The sequence below is a fragment of the Dermacentor andersoni genome, chromosome 4, assembly GCF_023375885.2.
Source record: "Dermacentor andersoni chromosome 4, qqDerAnde1_hic_scaffold, whole genome shotgun sequence".
NCBI lineage: Eukaryota > Metazoa > Arthropoda > Arachnida > Ixodida > Ixodidae > Dermacentor > Dermacentor andersoni.
The window spans coordinates 2068355-2082277 of NC_092817.1; the positions used below are offsets into that span (position 1 = coordinate 2068355).

At 47.4% G+C, this 13923-nt stretch overlaps 1 protein-coding gene across 5 annotated transcripts in view; it reads left to right on the plus strand.

Annotated features, from left to right (window-relative positions):
* The window catches only part of LOC126535907 (CD9 antigen-like), a 200529-nt gene that overhangs the window by 176515 nt on the left and 10091 nt on the right, over positions 1–13923 (plus strand). For all 5 annotated transcript variants that reach the window (XR_008613553.1, XM_055073314.1, XM_050182761.2 and 2 more), the window contains 2 exons: positions 5251–5535; positions 7165–7263. Coding sequence is in view for 4 of the 5 variants with exons in the window: in XM_055073314.1 (XP_054929289.1) it covers positions 5251–5535; positions 7165–7263 (384 nt within the window). In the remaining variant the exon portion in view is untranslated. The remainder of the gene's footprint in view (positions 1–5250; positions 5536–7164; positions 7264–13923) is intronic.

The following is a 13923-nucleotide window of genomic DNA, read 5'->3' on the forward strand; positions in this document are numbered from 1 at the left end:
AAGCGAATGAAGTGCATTTCAAGAGGTCTTCTACACAGGTCTGGTCGGGTGAACGATACACTATACCTCCCCGTCCGAACGCTCGCACATCAGTGATGGTCTGGAAGTGGTTGGACGTGGCCTTAAGTGCCTTCTGGACAGCCTGTGGATTCGTGATCCTGATGGAACCTCCATTGGTAGGCACAAGCGCCACAGGAGTGGTGCTGACGCCACTGCGAAAAAATAAATCTATGGACAATTCATTAGGTGGCAGGGATGCTGACCAGGCGGTTCGCGCCTGGCCAGGAGAACTGGTCGACATCAGCTCAAGACGGCTGACGCAAGGAATGCCAATCAACGAGGAACTAAAATACGGTTATTGAGACACCTTAAACCACCCGATACTCAGCCAAAACACTACTGCAGGTCAACGAAACGGTCGCTCTGTCGAGGCCAGCAGGGACCAGGGGCAACAGCCCGCGAACAGAACCACGAACAATCGGCACGGAACCGTCTTCTTCGTCTTCTGCTCCAAGCAGAATGTCCCTCTCGGAATGAGTGGGCTTCGTAACAATATGGACACTCCAAGCTTATTTTTGCCGTCGTTGTGATGTTCATTATAAAGTCGAAGCGCAATTACATCGTCGCCGCGCGTCGTACGCTGTATGTGCGAGTTAAAGCACGCGAGGAAAGCCGACGGTCAACCTGGCGCGGGCGAACGAAGAACGCGGACAGCGCCGTTTTCCGTCGCTCGAAAGGCGGCGGGGGATGCGAGGGCCGGAAGGGGGGCGGCGTTGTGATCCGGCAGCAACTGCGCATTTCGGGACCGGGTGCTGTGGAACTGATAATCGCGGCTCAATCTCGCCATATACAGCAGGCAAGCGGGGAGGGTTCCGCCAACAAGTGTGCACTTCGTACGGCCGCGCGTGGTCGCGCTTGCCATATCTTGAACATGATCTGCAGACAGCGCATACCTTTGTGCGCGCTGTGTGCTCGCCGCTCTTGCGTTGAAGCGATAGGCGGCACGAAGGTCACTTCGCTCGCTGCTGCTGCCGCGCTTGCTCACACCAGTGCTTTGACAGCGAGTGTCTGCACACATAGAGTGTGATGTGTTCATGTTTGCTCGTGCGCGCTGACACCATATGTTTGTTAATTCAGTTAGATTGCGAATGTTTTCAAAGTTACACCGCCGATTAAACTACCAGCGTTAATTTTCTATCGCAATCGATGCTTCGCCTTGCCAGCGAAAGTGAGACTTTTTTAGAAAGAACAGTAGAACATGAAGTTTGTGCTGTTTTCTTGGGCCTCAAAAACGGCTGTAGCTACGATTCTGATGGGCTGCATGTAAGGCCAGTCAAATGCGTAAATAATAAAATTGCCCGGGTGCTGACATATATGTTTAACTAATGTATTTCAATGGGTGTTTTTCCATCCGAAATGCAAATAGCTCGTGTAATGGCTTTATGTAAAAAAAAAGACAAAAAGACGGCTCGAATTATACACTTTTGTCGGCATTGCCTGCGTTTTCTAAAGGTTTGGAGAGAATAATGCATAATCTACTATATCCTTTCTGTAACAGATACGTGAGAACGATATGTCAGTACGGATTTAAAAAAAAATCGATCAACGGAACTTGCTCTTCGCGACTGGAAAGAATATATATTGGAGAAAATTGAAGAAAAGCTATCTGGTCTTGAAATTTTTTTGATTTTACGCACGCCTTTGATTACATAATTATAGAATTTTATTTGACAAATTAAGTCACTATGGCATCCGTTGGCTTCCCCCAATGCTACTGAAAGTTATCTTTCAGAAAGACGTCAGTTTGTATTGATGAATGAAATAGTATCCGACAGAAAGCAAATAACCTCAGGAACGCCGCAGGGTAGCATTCTCGGGCCTTTGATCTTTAATTTATACATGAACGACATAGTCCATATATATTCAGAAGTTAAATTTATAATTTATGCTGATGACACCAGCACATTTGTTTCGTCTTAATGAGATGCCTATATTAGTCTTAATAAAGATTTTGCCGTTTTAGAGGAATTAAGCACGTGGACAGCTAATAAACAATTCAAGATAAATAAAAAAACACAATGGCTGTAAGTTTGATTCTATAGGTAGGCATGTTTCTGTAATAGGTAACCTTGTTTTCGGCTGCTCAGAGATAGAGCTAGTTAGCTCTGTTACGGTACCTGGTGTGCATTGTTCAGAATCACTTCAGTAGGTTTAGCACGTCAATGCGATATTACAAAAGTTAGGCGATAACGGGAATTTTGAACCGAAACTGCTACTTAATTCCAAAGTCAGTAAAATTGTTGATCTATAATGCTGTGTTTGCTTCGTATCTAAACTGCTGTCATTTGGTCTGGGGGACTACTACACAATCGAACTTCTCACTGCTACAGTGAGGCAAAAAAAGAGAAGGTGCTAGTTCGGCATTCGGCTGCGCAGCTCGTTAAAAAAAGAATAATCAGAGCACATATGAGCACAAATTGTTGCGTGAATATCGCCTAAATTATGACCGTCATAATTCTCTATTCATGGGGTTGGTAAATGCCCATCCGAAGCAAGTATCACATAACACAAGAACAACAAATGTATATATGGAACGACCCGCCGTGGTTGGTGAGTGGCTATGGTGTTGGGCTGCTGAGCACGAGGTCGCAGGATCGAATCCCGCGACCTCAGAGGCCGCATTTCGATGGGGGCGAAATGCGAAAACACCCGTCTACTTAGATTTAGGTGTACGTTAAAGAACCCCAGGTGGTCAAAATTTCTGGAGTCCTCCACTACGGCGTGCCTCATAATCAGAAAGCGGTTTTGGCACGTAAAACCCCATAATTTAATTTTTTTTAAAGTATGGAATGTTCCGTATTGGTCGCACTGGCTGGCTAAGGTGGGCAAATGTTTACAACAAACTTGTGCGTTTACTAAATGACTATAATAAACAACAAATGGATATTCTCGAAGTTTATCTGTCTTGTACGCGTTCTTTCTAGCCTAAAATTGACCTCTTGAGCTGTCTTTGATTTTTATTTAATTATATTATTACGATATGATAGGTAAATACCCGAGAGACGAGCCGCCGTGAGAACGACGACGAAGTGGGTCTGTGCCCTTGGCGCGAGTGAATGTCGGCCTTCCGCTCTGGCTCCATTCTAGTGTAAATAGTCTGTAAATAGCCTCTTGTGTCTGTGTCTTTCTACACGTAACAATATTGTTAAATGCCGCTATTACAATGCGTACGTTGTAATGAAGTGTTGTGCTGGTTGGTGCTGATGTGAAGTGATACATGCTAATGCATGACGCTTTGTGTAGGGCAGTAACTAATGAGGTGTTTAATTTTAAGGTTTCGTCAAAGTGTATGACAATATAAACAAAATGCGTGTTCCTCTGCTGCTGTCTAGTATGAAGTGCGAAGGACTCCCTCAAGCCATTCTTGAATTGCTTTTCCTTTCGCCTCCCATTACATGCATTGCGTTAAACCAATAAAGAATCAATCATTCAAAAGAGACTGAAGCGACGCAGCAGCTACCACGCCAGTAAATTACACGAACACAAGGGTGCGTATGCGAAATTTCAGAGGAACTTCCTGGACAGACATTTCGGATTTCGCTGTGCGATGTGCGACAGACTGTGGTTCGAGAACGATTTGACGGTGAGGTTTCGAGATGTCGCGAAGCATGAACGTAATGCGGTTTCGTCAGCTACCGCAGCTCATTATTCAGCCAGTTGCTTGGTTTGGCTGCGCCAAGGGAGCGCTAATGGCCGTAGCTATGCGCATCGATCACTTGGTGTGGCGGGTGATTGCCCACGAGCCATCTGCGGCATTTCCGCGCATGCGCAAAGAACCGAATAGGCAGTCAGCAGATTAGTATGTCGCGTGCGCTGGTGCGGGGAGGCCGCGTGTAGTGCGTACTGCCGACGCCGCTCGCGAGGCCCAACTCGAGGACCGCAGAGAGATATTTGTTGGGAAAGGAGGAAAAATTGGGGTGCAGCGCAGTAACTGTCTCAGAGCGGCACGAACCAGCGTTGGCTCCCCCGATTGAGACGGCACAACAATGCTCGGTGTGCGATTCCGCCGGGGCCCTCAGTGTGTGTGACCGATGCTGCTTTCGAAAGAACCGCAGTGTTCACAGCTCCTCCGCTTGCCGCCCAACTTCGCGGGGCGGAATTGATTGTTTGCCCTCTGCACGACAGACGTGCCTTACACGGGACGGTCAAAATCAGAATATGGCTTTCTTCTTTTTTTGTTGAACAAGGACAACGAGGATCACTAACTGCAGACCACTAATGAAAGGATATTCGCAGCCTTTTTGTATGCCCCCGATCGTAAAATATAGCGATTTTGACGGTAGCTGTGTTCAGCAGGTATACTGTTGAAAAACGGCCTTCGTAGGAAGCATTGGTCAAGTCCGAAAGAAAACAAGCTTTGCAGTGGATGAAAAAATGAAAATGAAGTGGTTACATGCTTCTCACAACGGCCTGCCTTTAGTCCCCGGGGCTAAGTAAGGGAAGTAAACAGTAAGCAACTTGCATGGCCACAACCGTGCAGTTTAAACAGTGAGGGGACCACTGCGTAAAGCTACGGGCAAACTTGGCGCCCTTCTTAGATGACTAGGGGGGCGCCGAATCCGAATCCAATTTCCGATTCGACTCGAATACGAATATTTGAGAAAAACAACGTCCTAGTATAAAATCGAATATAGAATATTTTTTTCATTCTAAATGAAGTGACCCATAGAACGCTCGTGATTTGTAAAGAGAAAATGGAAACCTAATTATGTGATACATGCACTGGTTTGTCAACTGGCCTTCTGGTCATCTGAGAAGCAAGTACCTTCACTTATGTGACGCACCATGACAGCAACGCGGCAAGGGAACGCACGTCACCACGCACAGTTCTTTGAAGAAGACAAGTGGGATACTACAGCATTCTGTACAGTCGACGTGATGAGACCGGCGAGATGACAAACATTTCTTGGCAACCAATTCCTGTATAGGCTGCCCAAACCTTCATTCTTACTGGATGAATTATGGAGCTCCATGCGCTGGCTCGGCATGCTGCGTGGTGTCAACTACCGAAGCTCTCCTGCATCATTTGCAACACTCCTCGCTTGCATCGGGCTCTCTGCCTCGAATTGGTGCTGTTGTGTGAGTATATTACTGCGGCATTTGATGAGTATACATCAAGGAATAAATTTTACTTGCAAGCCAGTGCCATTGCCGTCCTTGTGTTGAGCCCCGTTCCGCAACGGCACGCAGCTGTCGGGCCTGGCGCTCATCGGGCTGGGCGCGTTCCTGCTGATCGACGAGCACCGGTCGACGCTGTTCCGGCTGTTCCGGGCGGACGAGAGCCACGCGCTCCCGCAGTACCTGGCCTACGCGCTCGTCGGCACCGGCCTGCTGGTGCTGCTCGTCGGCTTCTTCGGCTGCTGCGGCGCCGTCAAGGAGAGCAAGTGCCTGCTGGGCGCGTACTTCGCCTTTCTCTTCGTCATACTCGCCTGCGAGCTGGCCATCGGAGTACTTGCCGTCATCTTCCAGGACAAGGCACGTCTGCATCGCGTGATCCGGACGAGCCAAAAGGCCGCTTGTGGGACAACCGCCATATTTAAGGCCTACCGATGAGCATAGGTGCAGGCCGTAAGGAAGCCGCATCTGTGCAAGTCCACAATTCGTATGGTCCGTGGGCTAGTCTGTCTCTGGCCTGGCACCCTTCAGCACTTTCATTCCTGTAACTTTTGCCTACGGGTACATTACAATGAAATGAAAGAGCAACTCGTCTGAGAGAACTAAGCGTCGACAAAGCGTAAAAGGAAAATACGCGACACGAGGCAATAACTCCCAATCTAGAAGGTAGTAATCACTAACCAATAGAGGCGGGGTACCTAAATGTACCGAAATAAATGTTCCTGCTGGAAATAGATGCTTTTCACTTTTCGATATTCGATACTTCCTATTCTATAATTTGATTACTCAAGAGCTACGTGTATGCGGCCCAACCAAATTGGCTGTGTGGCGCGTGGATGCCATGGCGGTCTCCAATCACGGATGCCATGCGCTGAAATTCATTGAGGGTGAGAGTAACTAGGCTTCCTATTGAGAATATTCGCACGCCCTTGCGACAACAATACGTAAGCTTTACCATATTTACGAGTTCCTTGTTATGCCAAGTTAGTGCTGCCTTTCGAAATGTTTCACTCGAAACGGCCACGGCTGGGTGAATCGCGTAAGAAAGAGTCGTGCTATTCTCGCGGACAACTTTTCTTTGCTATGAAGGGAAAGCTGCGGGTACGGAGCTTCTGAACATTCGCACGGATCCGGGCGCGCTCGGCTCCGGTTGCGGTTTCGCCAACCTCTTTAGTGAAGGCAATTAACTCGGCACGAATCAATGTTTATTAACATTCGATATGTATTAAGTTCTGAACAGCGAGCATCGCAACCTGCGTCAGAGCTCCCAAGCAGCCGTATGGTGCCGTTAGGACTTGGACGCGCAGCCGACGCTGGCGTCGGTAAAATCGGCGCAGCAGTCAGCCAGTAGTTTTCACGCTCACTGGTTTGTACATGGTTGCGATTTCCAGATGGGTTTGCTTGGTTTCCGCGCAGACGCTGGGCAAACACTTCTTTGTGTGCTTCAACCGTCTTTTGCTGCTAAAGTTGGTCAACAGCCTCTCAGGGGAGTTGATTTACGGGACAGCAAGTGACAGACACTCACCAGAAGACACGGGCGCCATTTGGCGTTTGATGAATGTGCATAACGGGGTGCGACGGTTTCAGGTGTGCGAAAACTCGAAAGAGCAAACTAAACTATAATAGAATACCAATAGCTGACTGGTCAATGTGAGGTATTGTTTCAAACTCGTTGATGTAAAAAGCAAAAAGGATATTGTTTTCAGTTTCCCACGTAAGCAAACGTCAACCAAACTGCGGGACTACTTCCAGCAGCGGTGAAAAAGGTGCGCTTAGTTTCCATAGCCTTCACTTCATAGCCAAGAAAACTTGTCTGCGAGTAAAGTGACTGCGACCGCATCCTTTCGGAGCCGCAACACTTGGCGACGCATCGAAAGAAGCCACTCGGTAGCATAAACGAAGTGCAGAATATGTGGACTGTATATCACACACAGCCCCGCCATTTACGTACGAACGCTTTTTTGTGACACAATTTTATTTTATTTCCAGATATTATCGGATATGAAAGACAACTTGAACAATGCGCTCAAAAAAGACTACGGAAAGAAGACTCACGTGACTACTGCCTTCGACTGGGCGCAGGCCAAGGTCTGTTCGCATGTGTTCATGCATCTTGTGCGCGTGCTGATACGCGCACTTTCGCTTTTGCTCGTTAGTCCATTTAGATACGCAACGCAGTTCCAACCTGAGCGATAAATCTGTCTGGATTCAAGACAGGGCGCCCGAAAAGGACGTGCTTGTGATGTTTCTGGCGGACGGACGTATTTTTCCAAGTCTCCGTGGCGGCGACGAAAACATAAGTGTTTTGTGGATGCCCTGAGCTTGCTTCCGTTCTTTACTTGCGTTTTTTTAACCTTTAAATAATAATTCGCTAGCTTTCATTCTTCTCTTTTCTTTTCATGTGCCCGGCTGTGTTTCGTGTATATTTGGTTTTGCAGGATAGTCCGATAATAATTCGCTAGCTTTCATTTTTCTCTTTTCTTTTCGTGTGCCCGGCTGCGTTTCGTGTATATTTGGTTTTGCAGGAGAGTCGGAGCGTCCTTTCACGTCACGTGCTTCAGCACGGGCAACCGTAAAGGACGTTAGGTCTTTATACCCTTTAAATAGTAGTTTGGAAGTGGCAAGACTAACAGCTAGTAGTGGTTTTGCTCTGTGTGCATTGGTATCGGGAATATTGCTTTGGTAAGCCAGTGAGAGCGTGGTCTCGCGGTTGAACACGTGCAAACACCTGTCATACCTTAAGTCGGCCCGGCATTTATTGCTTCTAAAACTTTGGTGATAATTACTTTGTGGCATTTTAAGGATTTAGATACTGTGCGTATCGGCTTTTGCTAGGAGGCACGTGCTCTGAAAGCTCCGGTGTGTGCATTAGAGAAAGCTAAGTGCAACACATGGTCAAAAAGACGGCTAAGCGTGCAGTGTGCGGGGGGTTCCTCAAGGTAGGCGAGGGGAAGGATGAGAATGGAGAAGAAATCGAGTCAATCGGCAGACACTGTGATGTCGATGCAGAAAGAATAGAAGAGTGACGACTGTGGGCAGTGAAGCACGGTGACACCAAAGTGGAGTTCCACGGGTGGTTATCTGCGTCGATCACATCTGGGACGACCAAAGTGGTCATTGCGCGAATAGGAGGCTGCGGGTGAGCTATGGGGCTTTCTTGAGAGTTGCAAGCACTAGATTAAGAGCATCCAGTACTTGCACATTGAAATGAGGGAAGCTCACAGTAAAATTATGACGAACGATTGAAGAACATGGAAGAAAGTAAATGGGCTGGGAGAGTGTTCAGGTATTTGTACAGGCATAACATTGACTCACAGTGGAGGAAAGGAATTAGGAAGCTTACCAGCAAGTATGCGGCCTCTATGGTGAGCAACACAGCAACAAGGAACGTCAAGCGGAAAGTCAGAGATGCTGAGATAATCTCATGGGTGGCGGCAATGGAAAAGAAACCTGTCATGAGTAACTACTCAAGAGAAAAACAACAAAATCACGAAAGAAAGAATTTATGATAACTCAGAGCGAAGCCCATTACTTTTCGAAGCGAGATCAGAGTGACTTAGGACACGCACTTATAAAGCGAAACATAAGAAGGAAGAAGTATGTGCTTGCTGCGGAAAAGCTAGCGAAACGATGAAGCATGTTGTATTAGAATGAGAAGATATCTGCCCAGTGGTCGATTGAAGAATCACTGGCCTCCTTGAAGTCATTGGGTTCAGTGAGAGCAGGGGGAAAGTAAACATGTCTGCAATAGAGATTAGTAAGAGGCAATCAGAAGATTGGTGGAAGTAGAGAAATGACAAATAACGGAGGCGTACTAAAACAAAGTACACAATAGGGGTTCAGGACCTTTGGTTAGGAGGAACTTATCGTGAGTTTTCTTTTCTCCTCACAATGCGTTGGCGGGCTAGTTGGTGCGAATCCATGAATACTTTGTTTAGCGCAAAACGACAGAGACAAGAAAGACGACAGGACAAGGCGCTACTCTCAACTGACATCATTTTATTGCGTCACTCCTTTATAGACCGCTCAAACCAGAGGAACATGCGCAGTGAGCACCATGCGGTGGAGCCACCAACATCCGATCCCAAGAGCGCACTCATGCGACAGAATCCAAAAAACCAAATTCAGCGCTGTACAAGGTTAAGGAAGGCACACTAATGCACTGTGACCCCAATGACTGAATGAAAAAAGCTTCCGATAACTCTCGGGCGGTGGTGTCACGGCTCTTTTTCAAAATCGTGGTATCACGAAACATGGGTTTGCACTTGCATATTTTACAATGCTGAGCCAAATGGGAACCTGTGCCTGTTGGTATGGATCGCTCATGTTCTCTAAGGCGCTCGTTAACACAGCGGCCTGACTGCCCTACATACACTTTGCCACATGACAAGGGAATCTTATAAACCACACCGACTCTGCAATCTACAAACTTCACGTGGTTCTTTTCACAATCAGGTTTTTTACTTGTTTTAGAAATACGGCTGCACAACATTGACAGTTTCTGAGGAGCGGAAAACACTACCGGGATTTGATATCTAGTGGCGACATTCTTTAGATTGTGGCTCACAATCTAAAGAATGTGTTTGTAGATTGCAGAGTCGGTGTGGTTTATAAGATTCCCTTGTCATGTGGCAAAGTGTATGTAGGGCAGTCAGGCCGCTGTGTTAACGAGCGCCTTAGAGAACATGAGCGATCCATACCAACAGGCACAGGTTCCCATTTGGCTCAGCATTGTAAAACATGCAAGTGCAAACCCATGTTTCGTGATACCACGATTTTGAAAAAGAGCCGTGACACCACCGCCCGAGAGTTATCGGAAGCTTTTTTCATTCAGTCATTGGGGTCACAGTGCATTAGTGTGCCTTCCTTAACCTTGTACAGCGCTGAATTTGGTTTTTTGGATTCTGTCGCATGAGTGCGCTCTTGGGATCGGATGTTGGTGGCTCCACCGCATGGTGCTCACTGCGCATGTTCCTCTGGTTTGAGCGGTCTATAAAGGAGTGACGCAATAAAATGATGTCAGTTGAGAGTAGCGCCTTGTCCTGTCGTCTTTCTTGTCTCTGTCGTTTTGCGCTAAACAAAGTATTCATGGATTCTTTTCTCCTATTTAACATAGGTAGGACATTAGGCAATAAAATAACAAGAGCTTGGTGGCGCAATCCGCCGCCCCGTTTCAAAGGCGACGCTTATAACGTGCATCCGTCCACCCTCGATGTGAGCGGCGCCCAAAGCTTGTCGCCGCCTCCCAGGTTGGTGACACCCTTTGAGCAAGCCAGCGCCGCACCTTCGCCATATTGTGTCGGAGCTATTGAAGCGGCCGTACATGTGCATGCATTAGTCAGTGCGACGCGGTCGTGTTGCCTGGTGTTAGCAATTTCCACGCTGCTGCAGACATGTTGGCTAACTTGACTTTTCGGGCTCACGACGTGAGATGAAGGATGTGCAACAGTTTTTTCGCCAAAAATTACCCGTCAAGCCTGTTTGCTACGCACACCAGCTCATTGGGAAAATGACGCTCATGTCTTAGATTTCCCCGCGACCTAGAACGCAGAAAAATATTGACGAGACTTTCGTTCAGCTAAGCCATGATGCTTAAATTTGCGTCTTCGTGTGAACACTGTCTTCAGGAAATTTTCTGATGCACTGGGCGTTTGCCATCTCAGTCATTTATTCAACGTGATGAGAAGCCTGCTAAAACACAATGTGCCATTTCCAACAATCGCTTCACTGTGCATCATCCAATTGTTAAGAATATGTTCATTTGGAGTTTTGTCTTTTTGCGGCTGATTTGCAATGATTGTGCCAGCCAGATGTGGAAGGAATATGAGGTAAAGCCACCGCAGGTGTAAACTTGAACTGACCTGTTTTGATAGCTTAAGAAACATATAACTGGGACGTTCTTTTGTCATTGCTCTCAAGTTTATATGCGTGGCCTCCTGTAGTTTCAGGCAGGTGAACGTGCTGGCGAGCTGTCTCTAACTACACTCTAAGAAAAAGATGAGCCATCCTTGCTCCATTAAGGGAGAAACGGCGATGTCCCCTATGTTCGTCTTTAAATAGAGCAACTTTCTTCCCTCATGCATGAAAGCAACGGTTTCTCGTTTTCCAAAACCAACATGGCCGACTCCAGGCAAGCGAAGCGATGGATGCGACTAGGCCTACGAACTGTGCTTGTTCGTAGCTGGAAAACAACGCACGCGTCATAAGCATAGTTTACGTTACCGATATTTGCAAAAAAAAAAGAACAATCTCGCTATTTTTTTTTTTTTTTTTTGCGCATACAAGGAACCAGGTGCAAGTACGACAACATTTTGTATCGATGCCTTCCGCTCGACTGCCATGCTTATCACCCACCGTTGACGGCCGGCTGATCATGCTGATAACGCGGGCGGAATGTCGCTCTAACAACTAAGCGCTAAAGGGAAAGGCATCAGAAAAGACATCGCTAGAACATCGCGGCATTGCACTTACGTAAACATAGGAATGTAACATAGAGTGCGGGGGTCGGCCAGTTCGTTATTCATGATTTTGGGAAGTTACCGCAAGAAAGCACGAGACTTGAAGAAAGGGGCAACATGAAGTGGTACTGAGAACTGAGGATTTAATGAAACGAACGCCAAGGTAATAATAATCAGGGTGCCTACCAACCGGGAAAACCAGGAATTCTCAAGGAATTTTAATAATCTGGAAAAACTCAGGGCAACCTTAGGGAACTTGAGCCTTTAAAGGAAAAATTAGCTGTAATCTTATTGAAAGGGAACGAAAGTCGCGGTAATGGTGGCTCGAGTAACAGACAGGACGCGATTTATACTGTTAGTACGAAGCGCATCCTCTGCACAGCCACCGCCGGCATAGAGTTATTATACTGACTCTAGAGGACAAGCTACCCATAGGGCCCATGCATTCAAATCGGGAACCGCTAGAGCGCCGCCATGTTGCTACGCGCTGACGTTGCCAGCTGATGAGACGCTTGCTAAACTTGGTGACAGCAGTCAGTTTTAGCCTGGCAACAGTAACAGCGTAACAGCATGGCGTCTCGCATGTAGTGTGGTTACAATTCTAGGCACTGTAGTGTGGTGATGTGGTGTGCGTGGAGCCGTGTGTTTGGGCTTTATAAGTTGGTTCTTTATTCTATGTTGTGGGATGGTGTGAGTGTGGTCCATGTTGGCCGTGCAGGTGGCAGTTATGCAATGGAAGGATTATCCTGTTGAAGTTCCCGGCGGTATGCGGTTTTCAGCGGTCACGTCTGTTGCAAGAGTGTCACTCAACGGCGTTACGAGTTAGGAGCTCGAAGCTGTGGTCAGATTCCTCGTTGGCGTTCCGCAATTCTCTGAAGTGTGTCGATCAAAGAGCTTTATTGTAGGTGAGCGTGCGTAAAATTTCGTTCTGGCGGCATCGCATTCAGGTATCGGATGTGCAGCTTAATGCTCCTTCATGTTGCTTTCCTTCTGAAGAGTTTCGATCAAAGAGCTTTATTGCAGGTGAGCATGCGTAAAGTTTTGTTCTGTCAGCGTCGCATTCAGGCATCGGAGGTGCAGCTTAAAACTCCTTCATGATGCTTTCCCTCTTAAGAGTGCCGATCAAAGGGCTTTATTGCAGGTGAACGTGCCTGAGTTTCGTTCTGGCGGCGTCGCATTCATGCATTGGATGTGCAGCTTAAAGCTCCTTCATGACGCTTTCCCTCTCAAGAGTGTCGATCAAAGGGCTTTATTGCAGGTGAGCGTGCGTAAAGATTCATTCTGGCGGCGTCGCATTCAGGCATGGGAGGTGCAGCTTAAATCTCCTTCATGATGCTTTCCCTCTGAAGAGTGTCGATCAACGAGCTTTATTGCAGGTGAGCGTGCGTAAAGTTTCGTTATGGCCGCAGCCCATTCAGGCATGGGAGGTGCAGCTTAAAGCTCCTTCATGATGCTTTCCCTTTGAAGAGTGTCGATCAAAGGGCTTTATTGCAGGTGATCGTGCGTAAAGTTTCGTTCTGGCCGCATCCCATTCAGGCATGGGAAGTGCAGCTTAAAGTTCCTTCGTGATGCTTTTCCTCTGAAGAGTGTCGATCAAAGGGCTTTATTGCAGGCGAGCGTGCGTAAAGTTTCGTTCTGGCCGCATCCTATTCAGGCATGGGAGGTGCAGCTTAAAGCTCCTTATTGATGCTTTTCCTCTGTAGAGTGTCGATCAAAGGGCTCTATTGCAGGTGAGCGTGCGTAAAGTTTCGTTCTGGCGGCGTCGCATTCAGGCATGGGAGGTGCAGCTTAAATCTGCTTCACGATGCTTTCCCTCAGAAGAGCGTCGATCTGGGGGCTTTATTGCAGGTGAGCGTGCGTAAAGTATTTTTCTGGCAGCGTCCATTCCGGCATCGGGGTACAACTTAAAGCTCCTCCCCGATGGTTTCCTTCTGACGAGTGTCGATCAAAGGGCTTTATCGCACATGAGCGTGTGAAAAGTATTTTTCTGGTGACGTCGCTTTCAAACATCAGGGGTGCAGCTTAAGGCTCCTTCATGATGGTTTCCTTCTGACGAGTGTCGATTACAGGGCTTGATTAGAGGTCAGCGTGCTTAAAGTTTCGTTCTGGCGGCGTCCAATTCAGTCATCGGAGGTGCAGCATAAATCTCCTTCATGATGCTTTCCCTCTGAAAAGTGTCGATCAAAGGGCTTTATTGCACGTGAGCGTGTGTAAAGTATTTATCTGGTGGAATCGCATTCACGCGTCGAGGTGCAGCTCAAATCTCCTTCATGATTCTTCTCCTCTGGAG